Consider the following 21853-nt stretch of genomic DNA (forward strand, 5'->3'; position numbering starts at 1 on the left):
TTGCCTGCCTCTGCTTCACAGGCACACTCCAGTAGAGTTGAGGACAGGTGCTGCATGTGTCTGTAAATCGGCTTTCTGACAGTACATTTAGCTTGAAGGTTTGGAAATGGCAGTAGAGCTGGGCCAAGAATGAAAACCCCTGAAAAGCCCACCTTCAGTCCATAGCTTCATTATTTAAGACAGGGCTCATACTTTGTCCCTGTAGTGCTGGAAAGCTATATAACATCTTCAGTGTCTGGAAGCATGAAGCACTCTGTTGTACTGCACTGATTAGAATGCACAGGCAATGAATGATTCATTAACTTTGCTACTTCTAGTAAGTTTATCAGAGAGTTGGTATACCCTTTCCAGGCATAGCTTCCAGCTGCTCACAAGACAGGCTTTTGCTAGAGGACATGGCAGAATCCTTCAGCCATATGTGTACCAGGATGTACACAGACAGCATCAGATGGCTTCTACCGTCTGAAAATGACACAGAAACAATCAGTGCTGAGTTTACACCTTCAGTGGCAAAAATCTGGATTGCTTCACTGGTGAGAAGCTGTGGCTTGGAAGAGTTTGAAGTAATTTCAATCTGCTTGGACACCTGGCCAAAACTCCTCATTGCCTCCTCAGCTTGACAATAAGCAACTCAGAGCATTTGCTCATCTTGGTTGTTGCTGTCTGCTAGGAAAGTGTTCACAGGCTCTCCAAGACAGGTGACTTAGTAGCTTGCCTGGATAAGAAAAAGATGGTGGAAGAAACATAGGTAAGGGAAAAACAATGGTAAGGGAGAAACAACTGTTGGTAAGACATTCCTCTGGGTTAAATGCTAGTGGCTGGCAAGTCTGACAACAGATGAGCCAATTTCTTTGGATTGCCATGCTTGTTAATATAGTCCACATTCACACTGAGGATGTCCGCGCATTGTGTAACCAAGATCTAAAAGTCAGTAGTGTGAGATACAACATTTTAATGCACAAGGCAGCTGAATATTTAATCAGACACCAACAGCAACCTAAACTTCACCCATATGGTCTTTCTGTTCTGAGTACAGAAAAGCCTTAATTCTTACAGGAAAGGAGCCGAGTTGTCTGCTTTTGGAGATGAATTACATCAACACATTAAACCATCTAACAAGGTGACACTAACAGCATTAGCACTTATAGAAGCCTGATCCAACAGCCAAAAACCCCATGACAAAACTGCTACTTCCTTCAACAGGTACTACAAGAAAATGAGAAAAACATTATGGCCCAAACTTATCAGTCACCAGCATTTCATTAAACCACTGTACAAAAGGCAAATAAACAACAGTGGATCACCAAATGTATAAAATCTTGTTGGGGAGTTAAGTAGGAAACTTCATCCGACTGCTGATTCCCCAGTCCCTACTGGCACATCCCAGAGATGTTTCTGCATATGGACATCCTGGCTGCATTTCTAGGCTGTGATGTTCTTCATGATTTCAGACCTAATGAAGTCAGCTTGCAATGACTTCAAAGTCAGCAACACATGTCGGAGTGTTTTAGTGAAACTGAAAAGAGGAAAAGAGAAAAACAAAGTGCAGCAACTGAAATGCTTGCAATCCAAAGTGCACCAAGAGAGAAGTACACTCAAGATTTCTCCCTCCCCTTATGAAGGTTTCTCCTTATTTTGTCAGCATAATTTCAAAATCTTAGCTATTTAATACTTCTGCCAGTATCAGCAGTACAAGCACACTCACCAACTTTTTCAGGAAACATCATCCCCACTTGGAAACTGGCAACTTGGGAGAAAACCATGCTGTTTGTGAGGGCCTTTTTGCCTCTCCCTCTCTCCTTCAAAACCCCCAAGAACAAGCCTCCAATTCCCTCTGCACACTTTCAACTCTGACCACCTAGGTGTCTTGTGCTCTCAGCTGCAATGGACAACATCTAGAGTCTGGGACTGGGAGGAAGAAGTCAGATTCTATAAGCCACTTAACCAAAATACAGACTTTCTAAAGCTATCAGGTGCTTTTGAAAACATAAAACTAACCCAGTCAGCTAGAACCGCTCCTGTGGCTTCACTCACACCATCTCTGCAGGCTGTGGTTTGTCAGCGGTAACACCAGAGGAGGGGCAAGGGCTAAAGGGTGGTTTCAGGAACACACCTTCATGACTGCAGGCAGTCTCTGGCATGGCCAGGCATATAACACGCACAACACGTAGGCAGCTGGAACCGCCCTGCCCAACACCAGCCCCACAATTTCATCACCTCTACCTTCACCCTCCTTGCTGAGCCTCTCTGAGAAAGCATTACATGCTTGTTGTGTCTTGCGTTCAGGCTACGTGAGACTACTGCGTGCAAGGGTGTGGGAAACACTGTGCTCTGCACCTGCACGGCACAAGGCTATGAGAGCAAACCCCATGGGGAGACCACTTCCCTGCTGTATGACAGCTACTCTCGCTTTCTGCCTGCTGTTATCACCCATGTATGGCAGCCCATCTTATTCTCAAACTTCTCTTAGTATGGGGCAAAAGCTTTGAAGTATGGAGCAAGCAAATATTTACATCAGCATGTAACTTCCTCCAGCCTTCAAGAATTGGGAAGTTTACTATATCCATCAAGGAGGCTGGGTTTTACAAGTCCAACTCACAAATCTTGAGGTCTTCCTTTCACAAACTGCTGCTACACTTGCAGTGGAAAGCAGAGTAGCACTAAGAGCAGCCTGATTAGAGACTGACAACAGCAGCACTGAAGCTGATAAGGCTCTGATAATTTGGTTACAAAGGATGAAATAGATTAGACTCACTTAAAAAAAACAAAGGGGGGAGACAGGGACAGATGGGATGGGGGACAGGATGGGTGGGGAGAAGACAGTAAAGGACAGAACAGACCAAAGCAGGCAACATTCCCAGGAACACTGTTAGTCACAGGGGTGGGAACACTGTCCATAGGTCAAGGCTGAGAAGCTCCAAGTAACAGAGACAATTCTGCAGTCCCCTTTCATCCGCAGACACTAGTGACACTTGAGACAACTGTTTCTCTGCACAACACATACAGTACTGCTCATTAATTTATTTAGCATGGCTACTTACAGGCTTGAATCAGAGAGAGGCTGGCTTAGTTATTAGCGCTGCCTTCACTTTATAAAGCTGCCTGTGGCCATGTCAAGGCAGGAATGTAAGAGCCAGAAGTGAGAGGCCAGCGTGATACCCCAGGGTGTCACTTCACAGATGCTTTGCCAGCTACTCCCCCTCACAGCTGTGAAAGCACACACCTACCCTGAGAAATAAAATGCCTTCCTCAGACATAGCCATAGCAAGCCTTTTACTTCCCCACATCACCTCTTTTTGTCTAGGGGACATAGCCTCTCCAAGCACCTCTCTGAGGAGCCATAGGTAGACTGGCATGGGCACAGCCAGCCAGAGAAGGCTCTTGGAAAGGGCTGGGCAGGCAGAGAAGGCTTCAGTCTGACAAGCATCAGCTGGCAGAGGGAAGAATTCACCTTCAGACCCTGGCAGTAAACAAGTAAGGGCAGCTCTTTCAAAATGAGAAGACACCATGACTTGCAAAAGAAACACAGGGAAAATGTATGTTCAGGAAACCAGAGAGAGCCTGTTTTCCTCTTCAGGTTACTGCAGAGAGCTGTAAAGGTGGTCACTCATCCAGGCTTGCTGGCCACTGCAGCACAGAAGCTGCATCTGGGCCACAACTGCTGAGATGCCTCCAAGGTCCACCATGCACAAGCCAGCAAGTGCCACAGCTCCAGGGCAGCAACTCCAGCATGGACAAGATGTGCTAGACCTCAGGTTGATGTCCTGAGGACAGAAGTCAAGAGGCAGAAGGCAGAACTTGGGAGGTGAGTGCATAGATACTGGACTTGATGTGCTTGTACTACAAGGTACAAAGCTGTATTTCTGCTGAAAAATCCCAAGGAAAGCCACGGCAGTCTTGAGAGCTGTGACAAAGGTCGATGGCAGTAGGCAAGGACAGCAGACCAGAGAAAAGGAAGACTAAGCCCTTCACTACAGTCCATCATATCGACACAGAGGAGTTAACATGGTCCTGTGGCAACTATTGAGCCAACCTTCTAAATCCAAAAGATAAGACAACCAGCATAAAATTGACAACTCTGCTTAAAAAGAACCCAGCACTTCCACCTCCTAGCACTGCAAGGAAGAGAGATCTGTTCATACCTTCCCTGCAGTGCTCCCCTAAACACAGCACTGCTCCCTTCCCAGCTGCCTTAACACAGCCCCTTCCAGCATACACACTGGAAAACCACAACAGATTTAAGGCTCAAATACCCAGGAACATCTACAGCCTGTCCTTGGGGCTCAGTCCGTTGCTCCAGGCAGTAAATCATTGCCAGAGGAGTTTACTATTATCCATCTGCTGTGCTCAATCCTGCAGATCACTGCTCTGTGAGTGTCCTTCCATGGCAGGTGATGATGTCTGGTCAGAGGGCTCAAAGTGAAGCACCTTCAAGTCCCTGTAAGACAGACAGCATTGCTGTAAGCCATACACACTGCAAGCAAGCCACAACAGCTTTGCTCTACTTTGTCTCTGCACAGGTGCTATTTTGCTATTTTTTCACATTATGGGAGCAGTTTTGTGCAACAGGAAGCATTTAGACTTCACATAAACGTTTTATATTTTCTTCTAGAAGGGAAGCTACATTTTCTAGGTACCTGCACTTGGCAGAGTTTCACTTGTGGCAGCCCCAGACTTTGACAAAGTAGCATGTGACTTTTAAAAGCACTTGGTGTGCTCCTCACTGTTCCCATTTATTTCAATCCTGCAGTAATTTGCATGGAAACAGGACAGAGCCACACACTCCTGAAAAGCCACACATGCAGCAGCAGACTCAGTACAGCACCCTTGCCCTTGCTTTCAACAACATCCCTATCAGATTCACAAATACTGCTTGAAAATAGATTACTGCAAAGCAGCATGGTGACTGGAAAAGGGAGGTAATTAATGCAGCCCTATTAAACATTTACAAAAGTTTATTTATTAATTTTCTCCACTGTAAGACTTGAAGGGCATTCTTAGAAAAGGAGATAAAAGCATCTGTACGTTCCTTTTTGCTGAGTTTATATAGGCAGGCAGCTGTTTAAAAGGCAGGTCAGGTGTTACAAGAGCAAGTATTTCTTCACAGCTCTGCTGTAGGTACAGCTGTTTTCTGCTAGCAGCCTCAAGTGTCAGAAACATTTTTCTGAGAAGAAAAAGAAGTTTCATAAAGATCTTTGAGATAAATTCTTCTTTCCAATACAGCTTACAGAGGATTATCAGGCTATTTAATGTTGACCGAGCCAAAGTCATCACAGACACAGTTACACATCTTCTGAAAGATTTGATATGTATAGACAACAGAGCAAGTGACAAGCATACACCATGAACTAGAATCAAACTCAGTCTTTTCATATAATAGCTACATACAAAAACAAGCCAACCCCTTTTCCATCAGGAAAGGGGACATTCATCCTGAAGACCCTACACACTCTTGCGAGCCTTCAAGATTAAATCATACAGAATGATTTATATTCACCTTTACCAAACTCAGGCTTTGTTACCGCAAAACACATGCCTGCATGTTTTCACGCAAAGGAAACATAGGATATTTAGACAGGGGAAAAATCAATCCTTACTCAGGAAAAGCAACTGGGCTGCTTTACCAGGAGTGAGAATAGAATTTTTTGAGTCAGTGGGGAGAGACTTCTTATTTCACAGATCCCCACCTATACAAAAGCCACTCAATAACTGCATATCATCACCTGTGCTCATGTCACATAACACATCTTGAAGACAGGAACAATGAAGTTCCAGCATAAACAGCCACCAGACTACTGAAACCTCTCCTAAAAGCTGGGACTCTCAGCCCTACTTATGCATTCAGCTTAATGAAGTCATCACTTTCATCCAGCACAGACAACTATTCTGTGTACAAAAAGGTTGGGGCATTCAGAAAACTTCCATCTATCACATCCAGCTTCTTTCCTGCCCTCTACCTCACCACACACACAGCCACCCACCCATTTTATCCTGAGCCCATCTTTCAGCTTCAGCATTCTTGCAGAAGAAGGGACAGTTATTAGTGCCGCACATCATCCCAATGGCAGGGTTTCATGCTCCTTCCAAGCCAGGCATGTGGACAGCCTTTATTTCTGTTGCGCCTTCAGAAAGCCAGTGAATAATACACATGGATACAGGAACAACAAATATGACCAAGATAAATGCAAGTTTAGATTGCTAAACTGCCCTACAAATCCCCAATTAAAGGACAAAAAGCTGGTCATTCCTACTGCAGCTCTGCCTTTTGAGACAAGAGACATTGAAATGGTCCCTCATGTCCTCAGTAAAATAGGCTGTACTGATTCTAAAGAGAACAGTATCTTGCTTCCCTGGACTCACTTTTGTTTTCATCCCTCAGCAAAGTGAAATCAAGAGAGGAATCTGGTGTTTGCAGTAATACATGTGTTTTTAGAGGTAGCACTTCAGAGTTACATCTGAGAACATGTTACAGCCATTTCAGGCTTGGACTATAAATTTCTTTACTGACAAGCAGCCAGATTTCTACTGGCTCTCCTAAAGAGCCTTACCTCACCTCAGTTTAGACTCTCTTAATCCAGGAGTCTCAGAGAGTATTGGTAGAAGTCAGTTATGATCCAGACCACACAAATTTTGAAACACCCCACTACAAATACCTCACATATTCAGAGCCCTCAGCCAACAAATTCAACACATCGCATGCCTATTTAAGACATCTAAAGGAAAGCACTTCCTTTGATTTTACGTCTCATTCAGCCAACACATATTGTTTCTAAATGAAGTAGTTTTTAAATCCAGCCTCCCAATTTTGAAACCTAAAATCATCCTAAAGCCCAAATTGCACCAATTCAGCAGAGGTGAACACACCATAATGCAAGTCCACACTGCTGGATGTTGCTGCAGTCACTAGTGAAGGCATAACAGCCTCAAACAGCTTGGTCAGATCCTCTGAGAAATCAAATGAGGGAAAGGGATGAGTACAAATGAACATAGCAGACTCTGCAAGGGGTGGCCAGTTTAATAATCTGACTCTTTTTACAAATAGGTGCTGAAATACAAGTTGTATCCTAACCCTTCCTTTATTATTTTTCTGGTTTGAAGTCGGCTGCTGCAGGCCAGCACCGAAGGCCTGATTCTTAAGGGCCTCTCTGCAGTGGCTCCATCCCTCCCCACAAATTCCACACATTTCCAGGCACATCCTCCCAGGTTTTGGCAGGGCCAACGCCTACAAGCAGGGCTGCCATACCTCTACTACATCTGTTTGCAGCATGCAGCTCTGCTTTGGGGGTGTAGAGAAAGTGTGATGAATGCAAAGCAGGACTCTCCCAGACTACAGCACTTGGGAAGTGTTGCAACAGCTGCATGCTGAGCCTCAGCTCCATACCCAAACAGGTGGCCAAAACTGTCTCCTCTATGAAAATCCCACTCAGTGGAACCTCATGGAGTTACTGGTGTTAAAGCTCTTTTGCTCTTGTTTCACTGCTCATGCAAAGAGGAGGAAGACAGGGGGAACTAACCATTCTCGTGGAATGACAGTGGCAAGCTCTCAGCCTTACCTAGTCAATGCAGCAGCCATACCTCCTCATCTGCAACCTGCTCACTTCCACAGCTGCTTCCAACACAAGCCCTGCCACCTCTCCTGAGGGCCTCCCAGCAGACTTCTCACCCACCAGGAAGAGGCTAAAACAGGAAGATCCACACAGACTGTCCTTCCAAGCAGGTCACACATCTGACTTCTCAGCTGTTACAGGGTTTATGATTAACAAGCATGCCACAGTGAGCACCAAGGTCTCTGGTCACTGTCACCCTGTGCTGAAGTTCAGGACAAGTAGATTTATGTTTGAAAAGAAAGGCCACTGAGTTCAGAGAAATCCAGGGGATCTAGATCACATAGTGGTTTTTTGTTTTGGTGGCATTTTTTCCTGCTTTTTGAAAGAGATTGAACATAATGACACTTCTAGCCCTGCAGCTATGAGCAGACAGATTCCACAATGCACACAGAAGCAATGCTACCCTGCACATTTGCATCCAGATAGGAAATTTGGTACAAAAAGCATAGTTTTGTCTGCTGTATACTACCAGAGGAAAGGTCCAAAGCAGATTTGGCACCAGACATTTTCCTGTAACTCTCTTGAGACACCAAAGCCCAGCTTTTCTTACTAGCACAAGTCAAACGAAGTCCAAATGACTTGCAGAGAACAAACCTCTAGACCAGAAAACAAGTTCCACATCTCAGACTCAAGCATGTTTTTAAAGCTTTAAAAATGGCTAACAACCAGCTAGTTATTTCATACTCCTCTATAATTCAGCCCGAAGCCCAAAAGAGCATTTACCTTAGGTACCTGGGCCTGTCTTTTGCTCCCCAGCATACGCATACACATAGCCAAGAATCATCACAGGGAGTGTCAAGACATCATGTCAGACCTGAAGAAAATCCAAGTGAAGCTGTGGGGTTGAAGTGGAAATTTAGATATAGTTACAGAGAATTTTTTCCTAAAACTACTGCAGTAGAAAATTATCACTTCCCATTACAGACATAACATATATGTCCAGGTTTGGCTGGAGTAGAATCACAGCCCAGCCATGCTAGACAGGCTGTTAGAAGTTTAGTCAGCCAGGGCAGCTGACCTGAGTGAGCTACAGGTGTGGCCCATAACATAATGTCATCGTCACTATAAAGGGGGAAGGTTTGCTGAGGAGAAGGAGCTCCTGTGTGAGTTCCTGCTGGGGTTTCTTCTGTTCCTCCTCCTCTTTCCTTCTCCTTCCCACGGACTGTGAGGGACAAGCATTCTAGGCTGAGTACAACTTTGCATACTTTATTTGTTTTTCTATTTCATTAAATCTGTCCTTGCTTCAACCTTTAGATCTCCTCTCCTTTTCCCAATGCCCCTTCTCCACTGGGGAGGGGTTATCAGGCAATAGAATCACTGCTGTAGTTTAGCCCCGGTACAGGCTAAACAGACAGTAAGTTAACACCTTGATGATACTCAGGAAATTAACACAAACTCAGACTGATTTTGCAGAACAGGGAGCTCAACACTTTACAACAAAGATCACTAAGTTGCTTCTCCTAAGACACTGAGAGACTCAGAGGACTCCAAGTGCAAAACAATACACATAAAAATTAGGACAGGCCAGACAGAAGCTTTATTAACTATGGTCTTGGTGAGAGAACACTGGGACAGTGTCTCCCCCTCTGCATCCCAGCCAAGTGACTGTAGAAACACAAACTACAGAATGTTTCAGGGGAAAAAGAAAAAAAAAAAAAACAACAAAACCCAATCATTTCAATATTAACAAAGCCAGGTATCCATCCCTGAGAGGAAGGGACTCCAAGTAGCTCACTAACCACCACAATTCAAAGAGGGAATGAAATAGTAAATAGCAGGACAATGTGGGGAGATTGGTCTTCATGGAGCCCACAGGAGTGGCACACCCACTATCACCCTAGCTCAGTAGTGGGGAATTGAAAGCTGTCAGCTTTTAGTTGAAAGGAATGTTGTTTTAGTTAGGATAAACTTCTTGGGAATCTTAAATATTAATTTTTAGCAGTACAACGTAAAATCCAAGTAAAGAGCACTTCCAGAAAATAATCCTCTATTGCCTCATACTCTCTGTGGCACGCACGCCCCCAGTAATTTCTGTTCCCTGTACTGGAGAGGCACAAGAATCACCTCAACAGCTGCTATCCTATCTCTGCATTATATCCACAAGCTCAGCTGGTGTGACAGTAAACACAGCTTTTTAATTAACAAGTTTCTTTCATTTCAAAATGTGTCCTCTAAAGGATTCCTCTAAGAAGAATTGCTGAAACAATTCTGTGCCACTGTTTGACATTTTTGTGAGTAACATGAATTGAGAAGCAAAATTGAATCCTCCTACTACAAGATATGTGTAAATGGGCAGCAGAACAAGAGAAAAAAGTAATTATTTGGAATATGCGGTAAGGTAAGAAAGGGAGGCAAAGTCTTCAAAAGCACTCAGTGAAAATGAAACAACTCTCCTCCCACTGGAAGTCAGTAGTAAAACCTGCAAGCTTTGCAAGGAAACCAGGGTTAGATCCATGCTCAGTGTACTGCAAAGTCCCAGAATTTTATTCGCAAGCAGACATCATCCTGGGAAATAACCATCTCTGATTAAACATGACCGTATATTCTGAAAACACTAATGGAAGCTTTTAGCATGCTGGCAGCATAAGCCTCACATACACATACAAAAGTATGAGAGATAAAAGGGAGTTTCTTCTGATGAGTACAGACAGGGCAACAGGAAGGAGATCGCTCCAACCCTCTGAAGTCATCTAGCTTTCAAAAGGCTCAAGACCCCCTGCATGTCTTCATACCTTGATGTCACTCTCATATACAACCACACCACTCTGCAGGCCATGGTAAGCATTTCTGAAGTCCAGAGGGGCTCTCCAAGGGGCTGCCTGGAGGTGACAATCAGTACTGTCTCTCAACCTCCTGCAGCAGGAGGTGCAGCTCACTTCCAGAGCTGGGCAGAGGTCAGCCACTTCTAGCTGCCCTCACAGGCTAGGCAGAATCATGCCATAAGGCAGTAAAAGCAAGAGGCCTCAGCCCACACCATCCTGTCCAGCAGAGGCAAAGAGATGCAACTGCAAGACTCCCAGTTCCAGGCATTTCTCCTGTTCTTGACCTCGGACACCTCCTGACAGTCCTCTCTATCAACCTCAACAGTCCCAGACCCTATGCCCCAGACATACACATCTTCACTTCCTATCAGACACGGCTTCATTCATAGGTCCACAACTAGTGGAGAACAAGAAAGACGATCTTTGACATGCCTTTCTCTACAGAAGGTGCAAGGTCATCTTTATCCCATGCAGGGGAGGTGGAGGTGAAAGAGGACGACTTGATTCTTCTTGTTCCTATTTGCAGGAGAACTAAGAAATTCAGCTCCCACTGCCGCAAGCCAAAGCAGACCCACACAAAGCAGTGTGTGGGATGCAACTCTCCCCCACTCTACTGCTATCATGAAAACTGCTGTGACTATTCACCATGAGCTAAAAAGGGAAGCTGTTCCTTGCTTTACAGCACATCCTTCCCACCTGCCACAGCCAGAAACCCCACTGCAGGCACAACTAGTAGTGCTGTGCAAGTAGAGAAACAGTTTCTCAAGGATGGTCACAGGCTCCTCAGAAAGCAGCACTGCAGAACCATTTTCAGAATAAGTGAAACCCGCAGGATAACTGAGAGTTGGCATCACATCTTAGTGACAGTCCCTTAATTTAAGGAGTAGAAGGGCACTTGGGATCAAACCCAAAGAACTTTTTATATCCGTTTCCAAATCTCAGACTGCCCCTCTTCTACAGCCCTAGCTGAAGGCAGAGTTAACCTAGGTGCTAGAGGGCTACACTTCAGCATTCATGAGATTCATTTCCAGCTCTGATCTTCTACTCGCTGTGAAGCCTCCATTTTCATTATCATCTTATGCTTGCTTTATTTTATGGGTAAACAGCAGGCTAGCCCAAAGATGTTTCTCAGACTACACATCTTTACAGCATTCAGAACAGTACTGAACTTCTGGAGCCTCTGCACTAGAGTCATGCAGCTGGTTAGGTGATTCACAGGATGAAGTATCATCATCAGGTTGGGTGGAATATTCACTAGGCTTCACTTCCTAGGCATCTCATCACTCCAGGGCCTAAACTTACCAGTCCTCAGAAGATGAGCAGCAATTGTGCACAAAGAGGACTTAAGCACTCCTGATAATCCCAACCTGTTTTAGTAGTTGTCTGGAAATCACTTGTAGGAAAAGCAAGAGAGGCCACATTCAAGGTCAGCTCCTCTAATCTAGCACCACAGACAACCAGCATCCAACATCTACCACCCCATTTAGAAAGAAAGAGACAAGACACACTGACAGAAAAAAGGAGCAGTGGAATCAGTCAGGTGAGATTTGCACATACTACATGGGGAACTGTGGCTATTCTGTACACATCTCCTGTCTCTATTGTGCAACAATAGGGTACAGTACAGAAGCCTCAAGCCCTACAGAGGGTAGCCTGCAGTTTGAGGAAAGATGATGTGTTATTGCTGTAATTACCCATGGAGGGATTTTATTATATTATGGAAACAGAAGTACCTGTATCTTTACCACATGCCACAAACCAAGAAGCTAATGGAAGGTGAACTAGAAGGCCAACATTCAAAAAGAAAGTCCCTAAGAAAGGCTTTAGAGTTTCTCAAAACAACAATACACAAGTACACCACCTAGGAAGAAGAGGCATTAGCTGCCTGTGGTTCTGTACACACAGGTTCTGCCTCTTGAAACACAATGAAGACAAAGCAATTTGAGTCTGAGGAACACAAGGCTACAATGACCTTCTAGAATAAGAAAGCATGAAGAGGTGAAGGCTCAAGCCAACAAGATATTTCCAAGAGGGGAAACACCACCAAGATTTACAAACGCTCTTGGCCAAAACCAAATTTTTTTCTCCACAACTATACTCAGCACAGATCTCTTCTCTTTGATTTAAATGACAAAATTCACAACAACAACTGAACAAGAGTAGGCATAAAGATGCAATGCAATTGGAAAGACAAAGCAGAAGACACTTGTGACTCATGGCCCTCTCTTCCCTTTTATAAAAAGGCAACATAATGCCAAATAACAAAGTCTGCCCTGAGACCATCTGCGCTCGCCTCTGTTTTGATGCATTTCCCAGAAAAACTGAGCAGACCTGTCTCCCCACCCATGCTGCTCAGCTTTAGCTTTCCAGAGCCAGCAGATATTATTCAGCATCACTACTGTATTATTACACATGACCTTCAGCTCTGTTAGCTGCTCCAGCTCCAGAGCAATCAAGACAAAGCAGCTTCCATAATCTTCTCAGTCCACCAGCCTCAAGACAGTTTGAAGCACACACAAGCAGCAGACTTACCTGGCTTGCTTCCTTCACAGTCATGCCCCAGTTGGCCTTTGGTGTTCAAGCCACAGGTATACACTTCCCCATCTTCCAAAAGGAAGACAGAGTGGTTTCCTCCACATGCCACCTCCTTGACATTTCTGTCATGAATGAATGCATACACCCGCGGTTCAGGAATGATGACCTGGAGGTTGCTACCTATCCCAGGTTGTCCAAAAGACGAGTATCCCCAGCATAGCATTTTCTCTCTTTTCAGCAAGTCATGTATCCTTCCTGGGCAAAAGAAACAGGGGAAAGAGTGTAAATGAAGCAAGTACTCAACAAGTGATCCTACAGAGATAAGCTGCTCAGAGCAGGAGGTGGAAACAACCAAAAAAAGGCATTTCCTGCATGACCGTCAGGCTTGTGGACTGCCAGTAAAAAGGGATTTCCACCATTACACAGACAAACAAAGAGGAATCAAGACAGCTCAGGTACTGAGTCAGCACCTTCGTGCCCTGGCCATCTCCATCTGTAAGGCAGTAGAAGTGCTCTGAAACCCAGCAGACCTGAGCTTATTGCAGCAAAATCACTCTGCTTCAAAAACCAAGAATCAACCAACTCCCCAAAACAACTGTAACGCTTGGACTAACAGGCCCAAACCTGAACTTTAAGAGTTGTAGGGTCATATTTGGGAACACTGCTTAAAGAAATCTTTAAAAATATCTCAAAGGTGGTCAAACTAGTTGTGAACAGACCAACATAGGTATTTGTTGTACTGGCCAACGCAGAACTGTATTATTTTTGATAAATCCAGATTAAGAAGTATTTTGCTCAAATGAACATGTTCTTGCAACCCAAGTACGCACATGTACACACACACGTGCCTAAACTGCAGCAAGAATTTCCCAAGCAGCAGCAGTTCACACACAGCAGCACACTGCTGTTGGGGCCAAGCCATCAATGGACAGATAACATTGATGCAACTTGACAGCAGTCAGGTGTTATCTTTTGTGCTGCACTCAGTGAAAGTCAAGATTTCAGAGAGTGGAGTAACATGGGAAGGAAAAAACACATAGCAATATGAAAGGCCCAAGGAATTACTCAGCCTGAACTTGATAATGACAAAAGGATGCTAATGCATAAAAGCTGGGAGGAAGGAAAACAACTTTCATTCCAGAAGAAACATGTGAAAGATTTTAGTAACACTCCCTTGTCACTCCTAATCTCAATAGGTTTGGGTTATTTGTTAAACATGCTATACTAATAAGACATTAAGAACTCCTCCGCTTGAACCAGAGACCAATGAAAGCTTTTTTTGTAAGGGGAAAAGAAAATAAAATGAAAGATCCAAGAAATCAAGTCTTATGATTCACCATGCCAAGCTTTATACTAAGACAATTTACAGCAGCAGCATTTACTATCTTAGCACAGGATCAAAAAGCAAAAAATAACCCTTGAAGCACCTCAAGGAAACATTCTTGCTCCTTTCTCTGAGCAGACAGGAACCACAGCATTCAGTTTGTTTCCAAAGCCTGGTGCTAATTCCAGCTCTAGGTATTAGCAATAAAGCCTTTCCTAATCCAAGCCCTGAGCAACAAGTTTTCATCTCTTACGCTGCTATCCTTGCCTGTCAGCCGTGGTCCCTTCCACTGAGGCAAGGCTGAGCTAGGTGGGTGAGGGAGAGGATCAGATTTTCCAGTGGTACTTCATCAGTGGTGCAATTTCATACCACAAACCATTTACTAGGATCTCTTATTAGGTGCTTTAAAGCACACTATGCATCCCATTTATCTCTAACAGCCCTTGTTCCTTTATAGCATAATTCAATTCATTCACATCCACACATGTGCTTATCACTGACCAGCTCCAAAGCACCTAGAGGAAAAAGCAGGAGGTTACAAGGATCTGTCTAGTTCAATCAGTCACTGTGTACGCTCTGTACTTGGCTGCTCTCAGCACAAAAGCCTGATGGAAGATACCCTCTACGCTGACTACACTATTTCCTACACTAAGAATAGGAATGCCGTGGGACGCAGTAAAATTGAAGTGCATGTGCTTTAAATGACACAACTGCTATATTTATAGAGAACTTCATGTTCTGCCTCAAAAAAAACCCAGCATAAGCAACACTGAAGGTGGCAACACTAAGGCAGGGAATCATTTCAAAACTCACATCTGAAATGGCAGAAATCTGGGACTGCCATTTCTCTCAGCCTCAGGAATTACCTTCCTACAAAGATATAAGCAGCACACCTTAAGATTCAAAGATCACATTCCCTGCTAGTATAAGCAGAGGTTGCCTCTGAGCTGAAAAGATTTCACCACTACACAACTTGAACTACAATGACATTGTACAACATGAGCTAAATATTAATCTGTGATAGCTTTCTAAAAGGGTTCCCGAACAGTCTGCTCCCCATGGACTACAGTCATCTTTCCTAGTGCTAATTTCATTTAAAATGCTAGAAATACTTTAATTACTTTCCCTGTATTCATATTCCACTGCAATGGACAGAGGGATGCAGCGTGATTGGCAAGAGATGGTTTTTCCTCCAGGTAACACACTATTTAAAACTGGAAGGGTTCAAACTCCCAGTAATTCATATGCACTCTAGGGTGATATTTCAGAGGAGTTCAACCCTCACCAGGCTAGGGGCCAGATTTTCTGAAGCACCCTGAAGTTTAACAATCCCTTTTGTTGGCAGACGATGAGCCATGCTAGCTCCTTTAGACAATCTGGTCTTCACTAGGTTTTTGGTTAGTTTTTTTAAAGCATCTCCCTTGAATCCCACCCCTACCCCCCCCGCTCCTCCAAACATCTTGCTGATAAATCCCTGTGCAGCCCTATTCCAAGGGGACAGAGCAGCATTTGCCACTAAAGAGTGAAAACCAACATAGCCACTTTCCATTTGAGCATATAGACACAGCTAAATATTGTCCAATGGACTGGTGAGCCACATTTTTAATTTACTTATTTTGAAGACATAGAACATTTTTAAAACTACAATGTTTGGGTTTTTTTCTCCCCCCCAGAAAAGCTGCTGCAAGTTTTAAAACATTACATTCAAGTAGGAGCTGTGCTTGGAAACACAACAAGGCTTCAAATGACAGTTTCATGCTTCGTTTCCAATCTGGTTAAGGCAGTTACTCTTCTTTGACATTAGCGAAGGAAGTAAAAACGCATGTTACACTGCAAACTACCTCCACAAGCTGCATACCCTCCTTATAATAAAACAATTATATAAAAAGTTTCTAGCGTGGGCAGGCACTAACACAGACATGTGTCTGCACATACACACACACATATATAAAATATAGATAAGTTTATATTCACTTATTTGAAATTTTAGAAGTGACTAATTATTCATAGCGCTCAGCTTGATACACCTTTAAAAGTTGAATTTTTATCTTCAGAGAACAAACCCTTAGGGAAGGTGTTTTTCTTTAAATGCATCACTTGGGGCGTTAAAGTCCTCAGTCCCTTTTAAAAATTGGATTGCAAAAAGCACAAGAGCTGCAGTACCCAAGGACATCACCTATTCCTGTTCTTCACAGATCACAACACAGCCAGCTTGGTATTCATGTTTCAGAGATAAGAACAGATGCAACGCAGCAAAGCTGGTTATTTGCAGAGACTCCTCATATTAAAAAAAAAAAAGGGGGGGGGCGGACACAGGGGGAACGTATAACGCAACATCCTCAAACCCCAGCATTCCAGGAATAATTCACCATCAAAACAGTAAAGGATGTACACAGCACAGAGAGATAGGAAAACCTCACACTGTGGGGAATATTTTGAGGAAATCTATTGTGGGTGGAAGATCCACCCTCTGCTATAATAAGGCTTAGCTGACATACTAAGTATATATCCTTTGGTGAGATAACAACTCTGGTGGTTTGGTAAAATAATAATGCTGCACATAAGATCATGACAGGATGTGTTTCACCTTTTTTTTCCCCTTTTCTTTTTAATAACTATCATGACTTATACGCTCTCTTCACATCATCGTACAAACATATTCTAAAGCCATAGCTGTGACAACTGCCCCTTTTCTGGGAAAGTTAGTTAAGTAAATATTGTGCTTGCAACAAGCAACACTCAAGGCTGAATGCTCTCTAAACACAGAGACCTGCCAACTGGCAAGGCATGAATAAACAAGTTTTTTCCTTCCCTGTTGTGAGATTTCAGCTAGCAAATGTGCTCTGTTTATCAGCACTGCCCAACAATGAAGGAATTTACAGCTTCTTTCTGCCGCTAAGCCTCCAAGCCCACTTTCTTCTTCCTTTTGCCTTCATGTTACTTCAACACAATGTCCAACGTAGAGCAGGCTATAGAGTAGGCGAATGCACGGTGCAGCAGTAAATGACTTAAAGCAGAAACAGAGCACTTCCAATGCATAACACAGGACCTCAACAAGAGCTGTCCCCGCAGAAAACATTCAAAAAACAAAACAAAGTCAAACGAGACCCACACCACCTCCATTTTGCAATCCCAGTAAGCACACCTACCTGCCTTCAATCCAGACACAGGCTCCCTGCCTTCCGTGCTTACTGCTGCCGCTTCCCACCCCCAGACCGGCGCTTCCCGCCAGCTCTGCGGGGCCCGGCGGGCACACCGACCCCCCCAGCGCCAGCGAACGACGGCAGCGGCCTCGGCCACCCACTGCGCCCCGCCCCCCCTCCCCCCGCCCAGCGCCGGCACCCCACGGCAGCACCCCCTGCCCACTCCGCAGCCAGGTAATTCAGCAGCACCGACCGGCTCCTGCCGCAGCCCCGCTGCCACCCTCGGCTCCCCGCACCGGCCCGGGGAGGCCCCGCCCGGGGACGCGCGTCCTGCGCCAGGGAGGGCGGGGGTCCGCGGGGCTCCGCCATGCCGCCGCGCTGCTCCGCGCACCCTCGCGCTGCCGCTGGTGCCTTCAGCCCCGTCTTCCCCCCACGCCGTTTCGGTACCGGCAGTGGCCCCACCGGGGAGCCGAGCTTTCCCCCGCCCCCCGCACTCGCCGGGCCAGGCCGGACCGGGCCAGGCCAGGCCCCAGCGCAACGGGCCCGTGCTCACCCCGGGCTCTGACCACACCGAGCAAGGCGCCCAGGTCGAGCAGCTGCCGCCTTCCCAGCCGCCTTCGCCGCGACCCCGCTCCCCGCCGCTCACCTGCCGCCGGCCCCGCCGCTGCCGCCACGGCAACGAGGAAGTCCAGCCCCCCGATCCCGCCGCCGGCGGCGGGAGTGGCAGCTCAGGACGGCCAATGGGAAGCGAGGGGTGAGCACCCGAGCACAAATCGACGGCGGGCGCTGCGCCTCGCCTCGCCCCGCCCGCGCGGGGCGGGACGATCTGTCAGTCTGTGTGTCCCCGCCGGCCGTCGATGGCTGCCGTTGCTGCCAGGGCCCCGCTCTCGCCCCCGGCCGTCTCAGCGCTTCCCCCGGGCCCGCGGGGCGAGTGCGGGAAGGCCCCTGCGCGGGGCACGCACCGCCAGAACAGTGCCCGGCACCGGCCGGCGGTGGGCCGGGCCCGGGGCAGCGTGGCGGGCTGCTTCAGGCTGGCTCGCTCCGGCCGGGCCAGGCCCCCGGTGCTGAGGGGCTGCCTGGCGGGAGCAGCGGTGAGGAGGGAGCCAGGCGGCCCTCCGGGGGTCCCCGGCCTGCTGGCGTCTGGCGGTGGCTGCTTCGCGGAGCAGGGGAGACGACGCTTCTTCGGGGACGCCGTGGTGGCATTTCTGCTCGGGATCAGAGCCCCCTGCGGTCACCCGGCGTGCCCACCTTCCCGCCGTGGTGACACGCCACCGGAGCCGAGGCAGCTGCCAAGGTTGTGGCTGCAGAGCAAGCCTTGAAGGCCAAGCCGATCGGTAGCTGCGCTAAAGACAATAGAAATCAATGGGCAAAGTTAAGCTGTTCTAAATGCAGGCCTCAAGGGAAAGCCAGCTTTCCGCTGTTTAAAGTTACTCTCTTGGTTCTGTTAAGCGTGAAAAATCATTTATTAATAACAACAGTCAGTTCCTTTCCCCTCTCCGTTTTTTCCTCTTGCATTTTACACGGCTTCCACGCAGCAGGCAGGCTTGTTTGTTTAGAAACTCACGCGTTTTATACAAAGTTTCAACCTTAGGAAAATATTTGTGGTCAAAGTATAAAAACCTCTGTTGGGAGAAAGAGAAAAAAAAAAAAAAAAAAAAAAAGAGGCCAACGAGCAAGCAACTATGTAATTCCTGAGTACTCATTGTCTGATGTTAATGCCATCCATTAGAAAAAGACTCTGCATGCCACAAGAGCAATGCACAAGCTGGACCCCGCTCAGACCATCAAAATGCCAGCCAATATCTGAGCAAGCTACACAGAGTGTTTGCAAGGGCTCGGAGTGGGGGGAAGAGGTCCCTAAAGCAAGTCCAGTGCCCACAGTGCTCATCTCCCTTACGCTGCATCTCTGGCAGTTTGCAGTGTTTGCGTCCTTAGCATGCAACGTGTCACGTATCAGATCAAAATTCACCTGTACTTGCATGGATCATGCGTGTTTAGCAAAAAAAGAGCTGCTCTCTAGTGTGAAATCACACCTGTGATGTAACAGCGTTTACTTAAGCAGTGTTACAAGCAGCACAAAAACGTAGGGGAAAAAAATATTTCCTTTGTTTTTGTTTCTGTTTTATTTATTTCATCATCTGGAGACCTTTGCAAAATAGGCGGCGTTTCCCTCTACACTCAGTTTCCTCTGTTTTTTTCTGATGCAGTGATCAAGGAGGGGAAGGTAAACACACACAAAAAAAAAAAAAAAAAAAAAAAAAAAAAAAAAAAAAACAGAAAAAGATGAGAGAGCAAAGCCTGCAATTTGTCCGAGGGAGCTATGAGTCTCTTGCTTAAACCAATTTCTAACTACCTACATTTCAGCTTCGTGGAGAACTTTCAAGGCCGCTCCTTCGTAAATGTTTACAGTTTTAAAGAGACGCCACAACAAACCCATTCTGTTGGCGCCCTGCATTCCACTGGGCACAGCTCCCTCTGGAGGCCGCTACCGCTGCAGAGTCCATGGTGAGAGCCCAGTGGCTCTTCCTCACCTGAGGGTGCTCAGGCTGAAGACCACGTCTCCCTGCTGGCTGAGGCTGCCCTAGGCAGGCCCTTGGTGAGGCTAGACCTTCGCCTGAAGAACACGTAGCTCACCATTTCCTTGATGAGTTTCATCATCCCAAGATCGGGTCTGAAGATAACCAGAGATCTGAAGAAAACCTGCAGCTCATCCTGATTTCCAAAGCACTTCTCTTGTCCCTCAAGCAGCTGAACAGCAGCCCAGTGTCAAGAACCACATGGGCAAGCATGTGGCGAGGTCTCCAGAACATTGTGGAAATATAAGTTATCATTCATTACAGTTATCCCCACAAAGGAAAACAGGGTTGGCAGCTTTCACCTGCCCCATGAACTCCAGTGGGTGTTTTCCTCCAGAGTCCTTCACTCGGTGACATTGGGAACAAGCTGGGAGCGAGGTCCCGCTGCCTCCTGTGGAAGTGGTATTTCTGCCATGGGGTCCTCTCTGCAGCAAATCTGGCACTAAGCTCACCCCTAACGCATTTCACCAGGCTACCCCCTTCATTCCTCATGGCTTACAAGCTACTGGGGTGTCCTGGTCACCCCAGATCCACCCCGATTACATCAGCTGCTCTGCTAGGCTTTCTACAGGTGACAGTCAGATCAGATGAGTGGTCTAAAAAGAACTCCTGCTGCAGGTTCTATATACTTTTTCTGCCTTTTAAACTCATAGCTGAGTGTAAGGCTCACTCACATTGTATTCCCCTGCACACTTCATAATGGGCACTGCTTGAGAAAATGTAGACACAGCTTGGCTCTCAAGTTAATTTCAGAAAATGACTGAGGAGCGCTCTACTCTGCTCCCTCTGAAGGTCTTTTTTTTTTTTTTTTTTAATAAAATCAGGGCTTATTTGAGGACAAATTAAAAATAGCCTTGAAAGTTACTCTGGGCTTTAATCTCCCATGTGATGTTGCATCATACATGATGAGAAGGAAATTCCTCCAGGCTCTAAATAAACCTATTATCACTTAATCTCTAATGGGTTTTTTTTAAATCCAAACAAAATACATCTTCCGTGTACTTGCGCAGCACAGAAGATCACTCTGGATTTCCAAGCCCTAACGGAGGCTTAGAAAAACATAAAAAAGGAAAGCTGCAGCCAGGAGCGGGCCGGTTAAGAGCAGCAGGCTAAGCTGCCACGACAGAAAGCTGTGATGGTATGGCAGCATCAGCCGGGCGTGGGATGGGGACCCTCCGGCTCAATGGGGACAACAGCTTGGGCTTTTGCCAGTTCCCTCTTTCCACAAAAATACACCTGCAGCAGGGTGGTGCCTTTCCCAGCGGACGCAAGCACCCCTGTGGTGTCCTGTCTGCCCCAGGCGGGTGAGGGGGACAGGGGGTAGCTCTGCACAGGCCATGCATCCCATCGCTCCCCTTGGCTGGCAGCTGGCATCCTCCGAGGCACTAGTTCTGTTTTTCCCGTCACCACTGCTGTGACATCTCATTTCCTGCACCGCCCTGGCACTTGAGGTGGATGCTTGACATTTTTATTTATTTATTTATTTATTTATTACCCTGTAACTTAAAGGGAAGCTTTCTTTTTCTTAATATGTAACAATGTCCTTTTTGCTCAGCTGAAAATTCATAAATAACGCCTGCATCTTTCCTAGGAAACATTTACTTTCCTGAAAAAAAAAAAAAAAAGCTCTTGCCTAACAGTGGCTTCCAAAAAAGTTTGCATCTTTTACTGGCATTTCAAAGAGGCAGCCTCCCCTGGCCAGGATGGTGTGCATGTGATACCCAACACAAAGTCAAGACAGAACAGGGAGTAAAAATTGCTGTCGTCTTCTCGCTTTCAATTTTTACATTAAGCTAACGCATATTCTGCACAAAACGTCAAAGACCTTGCCTTGCTCAGCCTATGCAGTGCACCTGTTTGAAATACACTTACATCAGCCTTTGACTCCTCTTGTGAATGGCCTCCC

The 21853-nt window shown here is 46.1% G+C and overlaps 1 protein-coding gene across 1 annotated transcript in view; it reads right to left on the bottom strand.

Moving 5' to 3' along the window:
• HERC3 (HECT and RLD domain containing E3 ubiquitin protein ligase 3) overlaps window positions 1-18036 on the bottom strand; it is a 54503-nt gene extending 36467 nt beyond the window's left edge. Inside the window, exons 1-2 of the mRNA XM_086464451.1 lie at window positions 18018-18036; window positions 12902-13159 (exon numbers count right to left, since the gene is read on the bottom strand). Coding sequence (XP_086320577.1) covers window positions 12902-13127 — 226 coding nt within the window. The 5' untranslated portion in view covers window positions 13128-13159; window positions 18018-18036. The remainder of the gene's footprint in view (window positions 1-12901; window positions 13160-18017) is intronic.
• Between the last annotated feature and the right edge of the window lie 3817 nt (window positions 18037-21853).

This window comes from Leptosomus discolor, chromosome 4 (assembly GCF_034619465.1).
Source record: "Leptosomus discolor isolate bLepDis1 chromosome 4, bLepDis1.hap2, whole genome shotgun sequence".
Taxonomy (NCBI): domain Eukaryota; kingdom Metazoa; phylum Chordata; class Aves; order Leptosomiformes; family Leptosomidae; genus Leptosomus; species Leptosomus discolor.